We start from the raw sequence: 15,153 nt of genomic DNA on the forward strand, positions 1-15,153 counted from the left end.
TTGTGGCTCAGCTGGTAAAGAATCTGCCCGCAATGCAGGAGACCTGGGTTTGATCCCTGGATTGGGAAGATCCCTGGAGAAGGGAAAGGCTACTCACTCCAGTATTCTGGCCTGGAGAATTAATAGTCCATGGGATAGCAAAGAGTCAGACAGGACTGAGTGACTTTGTTAGGATCAGCTGACAGAGTCAGCTCAGCATGAAAAAGCACAGATAATTCTGAAATACAGATAATTCATAGATTACCTTTTGGATGGTCTCCTCCCCTTCTCTCTCTCTCTGTTCTTCCCTGACCCCCTACTCTTCTCTTTTTACCACGTCTGTAGCCATCCTCTTCCTGGCTGAGCCCAGAAGGAAAACTCGATGGAAATGAAGGGACCCATCCAGGAAATTATGACCCTCAGGCTCTGGTTGCAGCACTGCCAGTTACTGCCTGAGTGGTAGTCATCCCCCTGGGTATCAGCTTCCTCACATATAAAATGAGGAGGTTGGGCCCAGGGCACCTGGGACCAAGAGAGCTCTGGGTTGCCATTCCATCTTTGCCAGCGTGGGGCCTGGCATGTCTCAGCAGCTGGTCACTTGGATAATCCCCAGAGCATGAAAATGCTGCAGGGCAACAGAGAACAGACTCTGTTCACAGCAGGGTCCAGCCACTTGAATAGATGCTGGTGCCTCTGGCTCTTTTCCGGAGCCACCAGCCCATCCAGAGATGCAGCTGGCTGGAAAAGCAGATGGGTGTGTTGGAAAGGCCAGTGTCACCTCCAAACACAGTGTCTGGGAAATGCCCGTGGCCTGCCAAAGAGGTCACTGAATCCCTCCAGCTGGGGGCACATTGCAAAGAGCCAGGCAAGCGGAGCTTCAAGTCCTGATGCTGCCACATACATGAGCTGCGTGACCATGGGCAAGCTCTCTGACTTTGGGGGTCATTTTCCTCCTCCATATAATGGGAGCAGCAGTATCTTCACCTTGCAGAATTGTAGTAAAGTTTGAGATACTGCAGAGGTCTAACAGTACCTACTAAATATAGGAACTCAGAGACACTCAGTAAATGATAGAAGTGACTGTTTCTGTTATCTTGTGCCCTTTATTCACAGGCATCATTCTTGGGACTGGAACCCAGGCTAAGGCTCCTCGCATGGCCAGAGGCCCTGGCCCCACGGCCAGGACCGGCCATGCCAGGGAGCCTGGTACAGGAGATGCTACTAGTCGGGATGCTGATTAAATTCTCTGATCCAGGAGCCTCAGCGTCCTGGTCCAGGGCAGGAGGGCTAGCCACATTGAGCACAGTCTGCTTGGATCCCTACTTAAGCTATTTTTTCAAGACCTTTTCAAGGTCTTGCCCCCTTGTCCCACCTTCCTCTGGCTCCTTTTCTCTGGGTCCCGGTCAGAGAAGGGAGACAAGCAGTGTGGGTCTCCCCTCCTTCCCTCGTTCACCGGGAAGGCGACAGGAGCGGGCAGAGGCTGTTTTCCTTGCAGAAGATTCGGCTGACACAAGCCCCCAACACTTCCATGGGGCTGTAGCCCCCTGTTTTGTTTTGTTTTTGTTTTTGTTTTTGTTTTGTCTTTTGGCGAAACTGGGTTTCCAATCCCAACCTGCCTCTTCCTCCATCCTTCATCCGGACAGCTCGCAAACTGTTTTGCTGGAAAGTGCGATTAAGGGGCACTTCGTGTATTATCTGCCCCCTTCCAGCGTCCGCCTGGTCAAAAGAACAAACCAGAATAAAGGAGCCCGGGATTCAACTGTCGTTATTTTTTTTTAAAAGGGGAGAGAGGCGGGGGTCACATGACGGCGAGTCACCGATTTGGCGAAGGGGCTGCCCCTCGGGGCTTGCTGCAGAGCCGCCCGGCCCCCAAACCCCGGGCGGGGGCGCTGACGTCACGGCAGAGCCCGGGCCGCGCGCGTATAAACCGCGGGGCGCGGGCGCGGGCGCACCCGGCGCAGTCACCCCGCGATCGGCCGCCCGCATCGCGGCGCGCGTCCGCTCTCAGCCGCCCCACGGGTAAGGCGTGCGGCCCGCGGCGGGGAGCGGGGACCTCCGGAGAGGCGCGGGGGGCAGGACTGGGGGAAGAGGTGGGCGTCCCCAGCCCGCGGAGAACTTTCCAAGTGGGGAAAAGAACCTTCGGGACCTGCTGTCCGGCGCGGTGGTCTTTCGATCGGGGGGTCGGGGGGTGAGGGGTTGCAGAGTTTAAGGGGCGAAGGATGCCATTCGGCGGTGGCGGGTTGCTTTCGTGCAGTTCAGTTGGAGGGTCATCTCCTCCTCCAGACTGTGGTCGGAGGACAGCCGTCAGGGATACTTCAGGCACTGGTTGTTTGAAGAGTCGGCCTACCGGAGGCGCTGCTTCTAAGATTAAAAAAAAACAAACCTACAAACCGATCGGTCATCAGGGTCATCGAGGTGAGGGTCGCGGCTAGGGTCATCGACGTGTTGGGGTTCTGGGGAGTGGGTGCGGGAAGGGGAGGGTCTCTCGCTCACCGGTGCATCTTGCTGCTGAAAATGAGATTGCTTCTGCTTTCTGTCTGAGAGCCTGGGAGTCCAGACCTCCGGGCAAGGGGAGGGAGTCTTGAGAAAGGCCAAGCTGTGGCCACGTTGTTGAATGTCTTTCTGGAGGCAGTCTTGGACCTGATTGGCTTCAGGAAGGTGGAAATCCGAGCTGATGGAAAGGAACTCTTAGAGTGGACAGAGTTTAATAAGAGTGAAGCACTGTCTCTGCAAGTTTGACAGCTCTGAACGTGAGCAGGTCCTCTTCCTGCCAGAAGGACAAGGCAGAGGGCTGGGATGGGTTAAATGTGGTATCTGTGGGCAGGGTGGCAGAAGTGAGGCATATACCTATCGCAGAAATTCTCCCCCTCAAATAAGAGCATATTCAGGCAGCTGGGGAGCATCAGGGCAACTTTACTAAACATGGAAGTTCCAATCAGTCCTGGTCCAATCCAGCCGGGGGGGATGATGTCATTGTCACGTGTTCCCCACTGAGGCATAAAAGCCTGCTGGGTGCTGCTGCTACTTAAGTGCCATGTTTAGACATTAGCGGCTAACCTGGCCAGCTGGTCCCCAGCTGCATTAACTTGTTGCTTTTCAAGCCTTCTCTGGAGGCTCTTTGTGCCTTCTGGCTGCTTCTGTGCCCGCTCTGAGTGGGGAATCCCCAGGCTTCCTTGAGGATGGAGGAAGCCCCCGGGCAGTGGACGATATTAACGGTACCTTTTCCTCTTTGCAAATGACAGTCTCCCCGAGGAGCTGCTGTGTGTGTGTGTGTGTGTGTGTGTGTGTGTGTGTTCAGTTGAAAGCCTGTTGGGTTTGGGGACTGCTTCACTGGTGTTCCTTGTGTGAGGGTTACTTGGTAACCTCACATACTAAAATATCACTGATGACTGTGTTCGAGCTCCCTGAACTCATGCTTCCTGATGCTACCATCTTGGCTGCTTTGCCTTCCAGGACCTAACGATGACTCTGAACCATGTCACCATGCGCCAGGGCACGGCAGGCGTGCAGCCGCAGCAGCAGCGCTGGAGCATCCCTGCCGATGGCAGGCATCTCATGGTCCAGAAGGAGCCCCCGCAGTACGGCCAGCGCAGTCGTCCTCCCGCCGCCCCCGAGGACCCCTGCCGCCGGAGCTGGTCCTCCGACTCCACGGACTCAGTCATCTCCTCCGAGTCCGGGAACACCTACTACCGGGTGGTTCTCATCGGGGAGCAGGGGGTGGGCAAGTCCACTCTGGCCAACATCTTTGCGGGTGTCCATGACAGCATGGACAGCGACTGCGAAGTGCTTGGAGGTAGGTGGCCCGGCTCCGGAGGGCTTTACGGGTCAGCAGTGGTCCAGCAGGAAGAGTGAGTGGGTGGGTCATTTGTCTGCAGAGTTGGGAACTGCGATTATGCCTTCTTGGCTCTGCCTGGGGAGCCGAGTCCCCACAGACGTGCTGGCATAGGCCTCTGGGACAAGAAAGTGAAAATGCTTATAGATAGAAGCTGGGCCAGAGAAGGAATTTCTTACATTCCAGCTCTAAAGGGACCAGGGAGACGGTTTATGGAGGGTGGAGCTGGAGGGTCAGGATCCCACCACTGGCTTTTGCCAGTTCTGACCTGGACCTTTCAAGCACTCAGTGTAGACACAGCCTTTTTCCATGGTGATACTTAAAACCAAGCCAATTAGAAAACTGTTAGGATGAATTCATTAGTTTGTTCATTGCAGTATTAGAGGCTTTAGAGGGTATAAAATTGTTTAAAATCTCTATTTTCAATAGCACAATATTTATTTAAAAAAGATATTGAAAGTTAACAATGATGATACTCAACGTTTGTTAAGTATACTTACGGTTTTTCAATTTTCCATGGATAATCTCATTTAAGGTATTTATTATTTAGGCCTTGGTTTCCAAAACTGATCTGAGATGATACAGTCTCAAAAAATCACATATTCCTCAAGTAAAGCATAGCACTGTATTCTGGGAAGTAAAATGAGGCTCCTGTAGTCGATGGTTTAAATTCAGTATCTTTCAGCCACAGGATCTTAGACAATGCCAGGGTCACTGTATGTCCCTGTTTGCAGTTGTGGAAATGAAGGAAGTGTGCTTGTCCCAGTGACATGGTCTGTCTGAACGCTCAGTTGCAACTCACTGCTGAATCACAGATTTCAGGAGTAGGAAGATGCTTTAGTGATGACACGGTTCTGCCCTCTGCTTGATGCACAGAAATCCTACTCCTTCCTCACTGCTGTCAGCCCATTTCTACTAAACATCTATTCTTCCTTTGTCTGGGAGTTCACTGCTTCATGAGGCAGCTCCGGAACCAGCTTTAAATGATGACTCATTGATAGAACATTGATTTTTCTCCTCACTCCTGACGTCTCAGGGATGATAGCTAAATCCTAGTTCAAGGGAGAAGCAGGCTCAGTATCTCTTTTTTTGGTAAAGACCCATGGGTGTGTGTCCCTATAGGAGACAGGAAGGAGGCTATCATCTAGAATGTGCCTTTGCAGTGGGACAGATACTTTATTGGGTGCCTTATATTTGTGACTGTTTATTTTGGTCCTCACATCATGTCTGCACATTGAGTCTTAGGGAATTACCTGGAATCACCCTCTGGAGCATTTTGGATTAGAACCCGGGATTTTAGAAATTAGTTTGGTGGTGTTCACCTTCCACCATTGATAGGGAACCTGCTATGTGCCCGGCACATAGTGCTAAGTACTTCCCACAGGTATTTTAACAGTACTTATAAAAATTAAGCCCATTTGGTTCTAAAGTTCCTATTTTACAGGTGAAGAAATGGAAGCTTGTGAAGTCAAGTGACTTTCCCAGGTGAAAAAGCTAGTCCATGGTTTGCCCAGGATTCAAAACTAGTTGAATTGAACCTAAATTCCTGTGTTCTTTCACTGTACTCGACTGTCCCTGGATTTAGCATCCAAATGCTGTTACATACTATAGCACTTTGGGCAGGGTACCTCCCACATGCCTGGCTCCATGCCATGCTCTGGGGTACTCAGTGATGGATGAGGTACACCATAATACCCTCTTGGGAAGGATCTGAAGGCCAGGGGCTGTAATTTATAGAGCAGCGTAAAAATTAATAAAGAAGTCACAGTAAAGTACTTTGGGGATTGATATGAAAAAGAGACCAACTAAGAATTTTTGTTCATTTCTTTAAGAGGGAGGGATTGAAATAACTAGTGGATATCAGACTCTCAAAAATGTTTGTCCATTAGAGCATAGTGGTACCTATCCAGAGGGTGGTATTCCTGTGGGCATAGGCTATGAAGAAGACTGACCCATCCCTGAACCTTGGGAAGGCAGGCTTCTGTATTTGGGAGGCTTCTTTGTTTAATGGAGAGAGGGGACTGTTGGTAGGGAGAATCCTTTCGTGATCTCCTCAGCCAGAGAATCTTTGACAACAGGAAGCTTCTTGGGTGACTCATCCTACCTAATCTGACCTATCTGAGTAACTCATACTGTCTAGGATTACAGCTCTTACCTGTGGGAGGCTGTTGGAATCGGTGGTTGGCTTTATCTTTCCAGAGGAGAGGGTTTTCCATGGCACTTCACTGCATTGTTCTTTTTTTCAGCATTATCCATAAGATAAAAAGTACACAATACTCTCATCATTATTTCTCCAAATAAAGATGAATGTTGTTAAGATTATATTGCACTAATCTTATGACTCTCTGTGCATATTTGATGCCATTCATTCATTCATTCATTCATCCGTCCATTCATCAGTTACTGAACGTATACCATGAAGCTTGATGCGACTCAGTGAGGACATACTACGAGTCGTGGGGTTTCTTCCTTAAAGATGCTGACAGTATTTGTAGTAGAGAGCAGGTATACACCGACTTATAAATCAAGATAGGACGCAATTAGTATCTTCAAAGAGGTATAAGGACAGTACTGGGGGAATTCAGAGGAGAAAATAAATACCACTTCTGGCTGTGAAAATCAGGAAAAGGTTCATGTAAGTGTTGGTCTCTGAGCTGGACCCTAAGGACCACTAGGATTTAGCAGCAGCAGCAGCAGAGGGAGGTGGAAGGACATTGCACGTGTGCACAGGAAGTACAGCAGAGACTGGACGTGAAACCTCGTATGTGGGTTTGGACCCCAGTTTTGATGCTGGGCTTCCCTCATAGCTCAGTTGGTAAAGAATCTGCCTGCAGTGCAGGAGACCCTGGTTTGATTCCTGGATGGGCAAGATCCCCTGGAGAAAGGATAGGCTACCCACTCCAGTGTTCTTGGGCTTCCATTGTGGCTCAGCTGGTGAAGAATCCGCCTGCAATGTGGGAGACCTGGGTTCGAGCCCTGGGTTGGGAAGAGCCCCTGGAGAAGGGAATGGCTACCCACTCTAGTATTCTGGAGAATTCCATGGACTATGCAGTCCATGGGGTTACAAAGAGTCAGACATGGCTGAGCCACTTTCACTTTCCCTTTCTTTTCACTTTGATGCTGGGTGCTCCTGGACAAGATACTTACCCTCCTCATGCTTCCTCATTAGTAAAATAGGGACGTTACCTACATCAAATGTTATTAAGAGGATAAGGGGAGATAGCACAGTGCCGGGCACAGAGTGAGTACCAAGTGAACGTTAGTTGGGGCTGATTCTGCATCTGCTGTTTTCTTCCCGTGGGGTTCTCTTTCGTGCCGGCCCTTTCACTGCTGGAAGTCCCTCGTCCACTCTGGTGCCTCTTCCCTGGGGCCCTGTGACGTGGGCAGAGGAGATGGGAGCCACTGGAGGGGAGGCCAGTGCTTCTCAGCACTGCCTGCTTCTTTCCAAGTGGGACCCTCTGGACTCTGAAGGCTGAAAGCAGTTGAGAGTTCTTGGGGGAGAGGGATGCTGGAGCCTCAGAACTTTCCAAAGGCTGCCAGGACTGGCTCTGGCAGGGGAGAGAACTCCTGTTCAGGCTCACATACAGCCCTGGAGCCAGTCTTGAGCAGGGTGGTCCTCCGAGCAAAGAGGGTTGGGGGTCAAATGCAGAACAGACAAATCAAGAGCCAGCAGTTCAGGGAAACCGGTGACCGACCACAGTTGCCCAGTGTTAGAAACTCTCCTCCACCCCTCAGGAGGGTCTCTCCTGCTCTACAGGGGGTGAGTCCACCCCCTGCACCCCAGCCTTCATTGGGGAGCACCAGAAAAAGGAGGCCTTCTCCAGACCAGGGTTCTGAGAAGCCTTCCAAGCAAGAGGCCTCAACCCTTTCTCCACACACATTAACCCAGCGCAGATTTCAAAGGACTCATCTGGAATTTCATATTCTTTTATGTCAGCTCTTTCTCACCTGATTAGCACTTAAAAAGGCTGAAAGGTAAGTGCCTAAGAGAGGAAGAGAAACGCAAGCTTTGGTTACAAGCAGGTCCTCTCCTGGTGGCAGACGGCTGTCAAGCGGAACGCTCTGTGTGTTTGAAGAATCCTTGGGGCGCGTAGCCAGAGGCGATACATAAACCCAGGTGCAGGGCACATGCACACAGCAGGGCTGAGATGTATTGTTTTAGGCTCCTGGGTTTCCAACACAGTGACTCTCGGGCAGAGGTAAGTCAAAGTGATCCTGTCAGGAACCTTCCAGAACAGCAAAGCAGTTTGGCCTTAATCTGCAACTGAACTCTTCAGTCCGCTTATTCCTCTAGACTTCTGATAATTCTTAAACCAAGAGAAGTTTGAGTTTGCTTTTTCCCTTGGCTACTGGAATGCAGTATGTTTCTGTCTGAACTACTGGCGATTCAAGCAGATCCCTTGTGCCTACTTTTGCGTAGTGAGTGATGAGCAGAGAAAAAAAAATTTTTTTTTTCTTTTTAGTTTTCTGCGTGCAAGGAAGTCTTTCAGAGAAAAGATAAAAACTCTGTGGTGGTCATGGGCAGGCAGCCACGCCCCCACCACTACCCCCTACGCGATCTGTGCTGCCCAAACTCCGATGGCTTGCACTTGGTTGTATACATTTGCCTGTTGAAGTCATGAGACCCTATTCTCCACTAAGCCAAGTTATGCTATTCACTCCGATCCATTCCTGATGCATACTGAAGGTGGCAAACACGGTGGGAATAATAGACTTAAAAATCCCCAGTGGGAAACAGTTACCATCGTTTAGAAGAGTGACTCCAAAAGAGGTGGGGACGCTGAGAAATTCAGAGTCGTTCCTGGTTATTTTTATTCTCCTTTGACATGGTTCCTTCCTTTCCCTCTCGATTCTAATCCCTAGATGAAGAAACAGAGCAGGAGCATGGCTTTGCTGTTTTAAATCGGAGCGCAGTTGCTTTACAGTGTGTTAGTTTCTGCGGTATAAGGGTGTGAGTCTGCTACAGGCACACCCGTGTCTCCTTCCTCTTGAGCCTCTGCGCCCCGCATTCCGGCCCCGAGGATCGCCACAGCGCGCTGGGCTGGCTCCCTGCGCTGTGTACAGCGGCTTCCCACTAGCTATTTTATAGGCGTCAGTGCTACTGCCTCGATTTCTCCCACGTTCTTCTTTCCCCGCTGCATCTGCAAGTCCGTTCTCTACGTCTGCGTCTCTATTCCTGCCCTGCAAATAGGTTCGTCAGTGCCATTTTTCTAGATTCCACATATATGTGTTGATGTACAGTGTTTGTTTTTCTCTCTCTGACTTACTTTATTCTGTGCGGCAGACTCTAGGTTCGTCCACATCACTACCAATGGCCCAGTTCCACTCCTCTTTGTGGCTGAGTAATATTCCATTGTATCTATGCGCCACATCTTTATCCATTCTTCTGTTGATGGACATCCAGGCTGCTTTCATGTCCTGGCTGTTGTAAACAGTACTTTTACAATTTGCACATGAACATTGGGATAATGTGTCTTTTTCAGTTATATAAACCAGGAGCACTGCTTCTTCTAAGTCCCTCACTATTATAAAGCAGGAAATGTCCTGGTTCCTACCATGCAAGCTCTTCAGCTAGGATTACGGTAATAGGCAACAGCAAGTACGGCAAGAACCAACTTCCGTGATCTGGAAGTGATGATAACAGCTAACACTTACTGCATGTCCCCTTTGTGCCCAGGCTTGATAAATGTAATTGTCAGGTAGCCCTAAGGGATGAATACTGTAATCAATTCCATTTCACAGATGAAGAGACTGAGGCTCAGAGAAATTAAGAGAGCAGTTCAGAGCCAGTTAATAAGGGCGGGCACCCAGATTTGAGTTCAGCTTTGCTTGTGCTCACAGTTGCAGTGCTATATTTAGCATCCGTTCATTCATTTGATGAGTATTTACTAAGCACCCGCCATCTACCCAGGAAGTGTCCTGGGTGCTGGGGGAGAGGGCAGTGAGCAGCACAGAGGGAAATCTCTGCGTTAACATTCTGGAAGGTGAGAGGGACCGAAAATAATAAAATGAGTACATTAAATGCATTCTTGTTAGACAGCAATCGGCACAGTGAAGAAAAAACAGGGAAGGGAGTAAGGAATATTGGGAGGAGAAGGATGATGGAATTTTAAGAAGATGGTCAGGAAACACATCCCTCAGAAGGAGGTGAGGGAACAAGCCTTCGAATATTGGAGAGAACTGTTGTTGTTGTCATTCATTCGCCCAGCCGTGTCCGACTCTTTGCGACCCTGTGGACTGTAGCCAGACCTCCCTGTCCCTCGCCATCTCTCGAAGTTTGCCCAAGTTCATGTCCATTGCATTGGTGATGCCATCTCATCCTCTGATGCCCTCTTCTCCTTCTGATAGAACTAGTTCCTAGCAAAAAGAACAGAGAACGAAAAATGACCAAAAAACAAAAAGACAAAAAATCATTATGAAGATCATAATTTTCTAATGTTAAAATTCAAAACAGGAAACCGCATTGTGCAATTAGAGGGAGTATGGGCTCAGCTGCGTGGAATCGATGGGAATTTCTCCTGCAAAAATCCCACTGAACTCAGTTAATCCCCTCCCCCCTACACACACACTGATTTTTCTGGCCTGGAGCTGCTCTGCCCTTTGGACTGCACTCACCCTTCACCTACACTCAATCTGGGCTCAAGTGCCAGGAGGGAAGTTTCCATTACTAAGTAGAGCTGGAGGCTGCGCCTCTGTTCTACTTAAGATGGAAAAGCAAGCCCGTTTATTCCAGGGACCTGTATTTTCTAAATGCAGAAAATGTCATCAAAACAAGGGTAGTCTCAAGATTTTTTTTCTTGCATATCTCAAAAGAGCTCTGTGAGCTGAAAGCTCCTGAAATTGCCAGTGAATGTTCAGTCATCACCCCTGTGAGGGTTGTGAGCTAGGTTTGCAGTTCCACTGGGCAATCAGTGTTTCTCAGGCAGCATCCATGGAATCAGAATCAAAAGTACTCAAGTGAGTTTATTCTCCTAAAGGGTTTTCCTGTATAAAACGTCTAGGAATGATGAAAATGAATGGATGCCTTTCAAGTGTTTAATGACACATATTCGGAAGATGCAGGAGATCTGCTTAGTAAATACTGGAGGAATGCGCGTGGAAGGTTGCTGAAGGTGATTAAAAAAGAGTTTATCTTTGTGAATATTTACACAGTTTACTCTGTATGCTTACATAATTAATTGCATAGTTAGTAAGTTTATTTTCTGGCATAATTTGCTGCATCACCCTCTTAGAGAAAAGTGTTGCCTATTTGTCTGACTCCAACATCACTGTTCTTTCTTTTCCAGAAGATACATATGAACGAACACTGATGGTTGACGGGGAAATTGCAACAATTATCCTCCTGGACATGTGGGAGAACAAGGTATGCAGGGCCTGTGACTCTCTGTAAACTCCTCTGGGGCCTGCCTTCCAACAGGCTGTTTGGTGCAAGGGTGAAATTGTCCTTCTTGATGTTCCAGATAAGGTGGACTCATTTTCTTGATTAAAAAGCATTTACTTCTGAAGACCAAAACTGTTGTAAGGAGCACATTGTTCATAAATGAGCTTAGAATAACAAGCAAGTGGCAGTGATCTGCCCTTAGGTCTATTCAGAAATACAAAGTGTATTGGTTTTAGGGAAAGTCCCAGGAAGTATGGGTGATAATTTTAAGCTACATGAAACCATATTATATGCAGTTGACATTCTCGATAGCTTTCACATTTTGCTTTTTTTTTGGTGAAAGGTTTGGGGTTTCTGAGCTTACTTGCTAGACCTTCTGTTTATTGAGAACTCTCCTATGCTAATGAAAGGATTCTTAATTTCATCACTTAGGAGAGGCAAAAAGAATTTTATGGATGCCAGGAAAGGCTCCTTTTAGGTAGTTGAAATAAAATTGGAAATATTGTTTGGCAGACCCGTCGTATAATTTATCAACTCAAACTGTAGGAGGAATCGGAAAGTCAAAGTTTTTGGCGTCCGTCCTCTCTGAGCTAGCAGTCTTTACAGTCACAGACATCATGGAAGACTGATGCCTTTGGGGGGAGTCGGAATGAATTTTCTTCCTTTCCCGTATCAGCAGAGGGACTCTGGGATACACACGTTCCCTCTTTCAAATGGAGACCTCATTTTAACCAGGCAGATCTGAGCTCACGGAAGACCTTCTCCTTTATCAGGGGGAGAGTGAGTGGCTGCAGGACCACTGCATGCAGGTCGGGGATGCCTACCTGATCGTCTACTCCATCACGGACCGAGCCAGCTTCGAGAAGGCGTCTGAGCTGAGGATTCAGCTCCGCAGGGCCCGGCAGACCGAGGACATCCCGATAATCCTGGTTGGCAACAAAAGTGACCTGGTGCGGTGCCGGGAAGTGTCTGTATCAGGTAAGAGGAGCGGTGCCAGTACTGTAGAAATGTCTCTGAGTCCCTTGCATTTTGCTTCCAACGGTTGCTCTTTCCTGAAGCTGAAACCAGGGACTTACTAAAATGCCACGTGGAGTTTCACGCATCCTCTCTAAGAGGTCCATGTTCCCAGCAGATCATCTGCTCTACCTGCGGGATTCCAGTCTCTCCATCCCCAAGGCTTTCTCTGGGATTCCTTTAGGGAAGAGGTCCGGCTCAGGGGAAACTGGCCATCCCCAGCGTTTTGGCCCTTCTATTCTCCAGGGAGATCTCAAGCCTTCTGGGAAGTGAAAGTAACATCTTTAGACAGGAAGGATGGGCACTTTGATTAAGGGGCATTGTGAGAAAGTCTTACCAAGATTGAGAATTCCACTCTGGCTGCCTCTGGTTCGTGTTGACCCTAGAAACACCCTCCCAGCCCTCATTCTTTGTTTCCTGAATTCCAGTCAAGGCATCAGTCTGCTGGTGTCACGTACCCTTTGTCATAATTCAGGGATACTTCTCTTTGTTGAGCTGGCATCCAGGTGCCTTTGGGGACCTTAAAATTTTATTGGCCTAATACAGATTTGTACAATGGTAAAAAAATAAAATAAAATGCTGCATTGCCAGCCTCCACCCAGCAGTAAAGAACCCTGTAAAAGACTGAAAAGACCCAACCAGCTTGGGAATGCCTTACTCTTGGGAAATGGCTGTCTATAGTAGTCAGTTTTCCCCAAACCAAAACGTGGACACCTGGTCATTGAACACAGTAGAACATTCGAAATTGAGACTGTTTCAGAAAAACTTGTTTGTAGAGTTGCTGTAATTGTACTGCGCATGTGTGAAATCTTCAAAAATTTTTCAAAATATCTCATCAAAACTTAAAAAAACATTTTTTTAAGAGAGGAAATCAACCAGTAGGATTCTTAATTTTCAATTCAGGAAACTGAATCAGGAGAAGGAGTAAGGAACATGAACTTGAGAGTGAAGCAGACCCGGATTCACAGCTGCTACTTACAGGCTGTGTGAATGCCCTCAAGTTTTTGAAGCATCGCCTTCTCTCCCTTCCAGTCTCATCAGCTATCTGAAAGGGATAGTGTACTTTTAAAGATTGCTGTGAACATTAAAAAAAAATATCTGTCAAGTATTTAACCCATTTCCTGAGAGGAGTCAATTACGACGATGGCTGGGGCTATTATAATTAATACTATGGCACTGGTGACATTGGACCTTCCCACCGTGAGTTTGGTGGGCCCGATCTAAAGCCCGTCTTTGCTGCTTCCAGGAATCTTCCTGTGAGGCTCTTTGCTTCTGTTTCAGGGAGGCCACTTGTCCCCGTGGCCTCTGGTATCCATCACGTGCATCGCTGACTTCGAGTTCCCTGGGGCACTGTTTAAAGTTAGGCCGCATCCAGCTTGGCTGTGTGCGTGGCGGGTCAAATCTGCAGCTCCCCTGACTCTCCTCTCGCCCTCTTGCTTTCCCCACCAGAAGGGAGAGCGTGTGCTGTGGTGTTCGACTGCAAGTTCATCGAGACCTCTGCGGCCGTCCAGCACAACGTCAAGGAGCTGTTTGAAGGGATCGTGCGGCAGGTCCGCCTCCGGCGGGACAGCAAGGAGAAGAACGAGCGGCGGCTGGCCTACCAGAAGCGGCGGGAGAGCATCCCCAGGAAAGCCAGGCGCTTCTGGGGCAAGATCGTGGCCAAAAACAACAAGAACATGGCCTTCAAGCTCAAGTCCAAATCCTGCCACGACCTCTCGGTGCTCTAGGCACCCAGAGTCACCCGCTGTCCCGCAGAGGACATCACTGAAGGCCGCTGGGACCCATAATCTATATTAGATTGGATTCTTAAGTATCGTTAGATGTGGCTTCCCCTATTGTAGCTGGGAACTAATGTGCTAGCCTGCTGGGCAACCGTACGCATGGGAAATGAAAGGGCTTCGTGAGGAGTCAGTATTCACTTACAGGAAAAGCCTGACCTTTGCTGTCTGAACACCCAAGACTCATTAGAGGGCGTGGTCGGGGTTCACGTGTTTCTTCTCTCCTTTCTCAGATGGAGAATTGAAGCCTACTGAAGAATGCCTGGACAAGAACTTTTCCATGTTAAAATTTTGCCTCGTGTTCTGATATGTTATTTGAGGCCACTCAGTCGGTCCTAGGCAAATATAGGAAAGCTGTCAAAGGAGTTTTGCAAAGGAAAGAGAACCCCTGTCTTTGTAGCTTTTATTTGTGGAGCTAGAACTGCATAACTGGGTTCATCAAGGTCATCACTGTCATTGCTCCGTGAAGCTCTGAGAGATGATGGACTTGCTGGAAACGAAAGCTTAGCAAACCATTTTTGTTCAGTGCCCATAGTTGGTGATCCAGAAATCTGTAGAATTGGGAATTGATACATGTACCACTAATGGGTTCAAAAATTGTGTATTTACTATTGTGTCTTATATTTTTTTATTTAGGGGGAAATTATTTTAATCAGATTCTATTTAGCCAAACCACATTTTCTGTTGCATTCTTTTTAAAATCATGGGGACATCATAAAAATATTTTTAACATCTAAATTACTGAGAACATAGAGTGCAAAATGCCAGATTTTAAAATATAATCGAAGCTCTGCATTTTCGTAAAACACAAAATATAAATACTTCCAGCATTTTGGGTTGACCCTTGTATGCCACAGCTCTGCTCTGTTTATTATTATTTTGCAAAATAACAACCATTGTAACATTTGATAAAGCATATTTATGAACCTGTTTCTTATTAAGAAAAACACCCATTTTATTACCATTTTCTATCTTTTTCAGAATATTCAAGTTTTTACCTATATGTCTTATAATAAAATAAATAAAATCTTTGGGAAAAAAAAGGCATTCCTAAATATTTTTCCTCTCCAGGAAAGATGATTGTGATCATTTTGGTATAGCTTCCAGAGCAAGCAAATTATAAAGAAACCTACCTATCATTTTATTTCTTCTTTTCATTGGCAATAGCC

The 15,153-nt window shown here is 47.7% G+C and overlaps 1 protein-coding gene across 2 annotated transcripts; it reads left to right on the forward strand.

Moving 5' to 3' along the window:
* Positions 1-1,954: 1,954 nt before the first annotated feature.
* On the forward strand, positions 1,955-14,917 carry GEM (GTP binding protein overexpressed in skeletal muscle). 2 transcript variants are annotated; one of them, XM_068983822.1, is made up of 5 exons: positions 1,955-1,998; positions 3,433-3,772; positions 11,098-11,174; positions 11,966-12,170; positions 13,656-14,917. In XM_068983822.1, the coding sequence occupies exons 2-5, from the start codon at positions 3,442-3,444 to the stop codon at positions 13,931-13,933; spliced, it is 891 nt and encodes a 296-aa protein (XP_068839923.1). In that variant the 5' UTR covers positions 1,955-1,998; positions 3,433-3,441; the 3' UTR covers positions 13,934-14,917. The 2 variants fall into 2 exon arrangements, with proteins under 2 accessions (XP_068839923.1, XP_068839922.1); XM_068983821.1 differs by lacking the exon at positions 1,955-1,998 and adding an exon at positions 3,159-3,194.
* Positions 14,918-15,153: the final 236 nt, after the last annotated feature.

This window comes from Capricornis sumatraensis, chromosome 11 (genome assembly GCF_032405125.1).
Source record: "Capricornis sumatraensis isolate serow.1 chromosome 11, serow.2, whole genome shotgun sequence".
In the NCBI taxonomy this organism is placed as follows: Eukaryota; Metazoa; Chordata; class Mammalia; order Artiodactyla; family Bovidae; genus Capricornis; species Capricornis sumatraensis.

Bases quoted from the DNA above. Each gene is read 5' to 3' on its own strand.
- GEM (XM_068983821.1), top strand. From the start codon at position 3,159: ATGGAGGAAGCCCCCGGGCAGTGGACGATATTAACG. The intron at 3,773-11,097 runs GTAGGTGGCCCG...TTTCTTTTCCAG, and splicing joins CGACTGCGAAGTGCTTGGAG to AAGATACATATGAACGAACA. The intron at 12,171-13,655 runs GTAAGAGGAGCG...TTTCCCCACCAG, and splicing joins CCGGGAAGTGTCTGTATCAG to AAGGGAGAGCGTGTGCTGTG.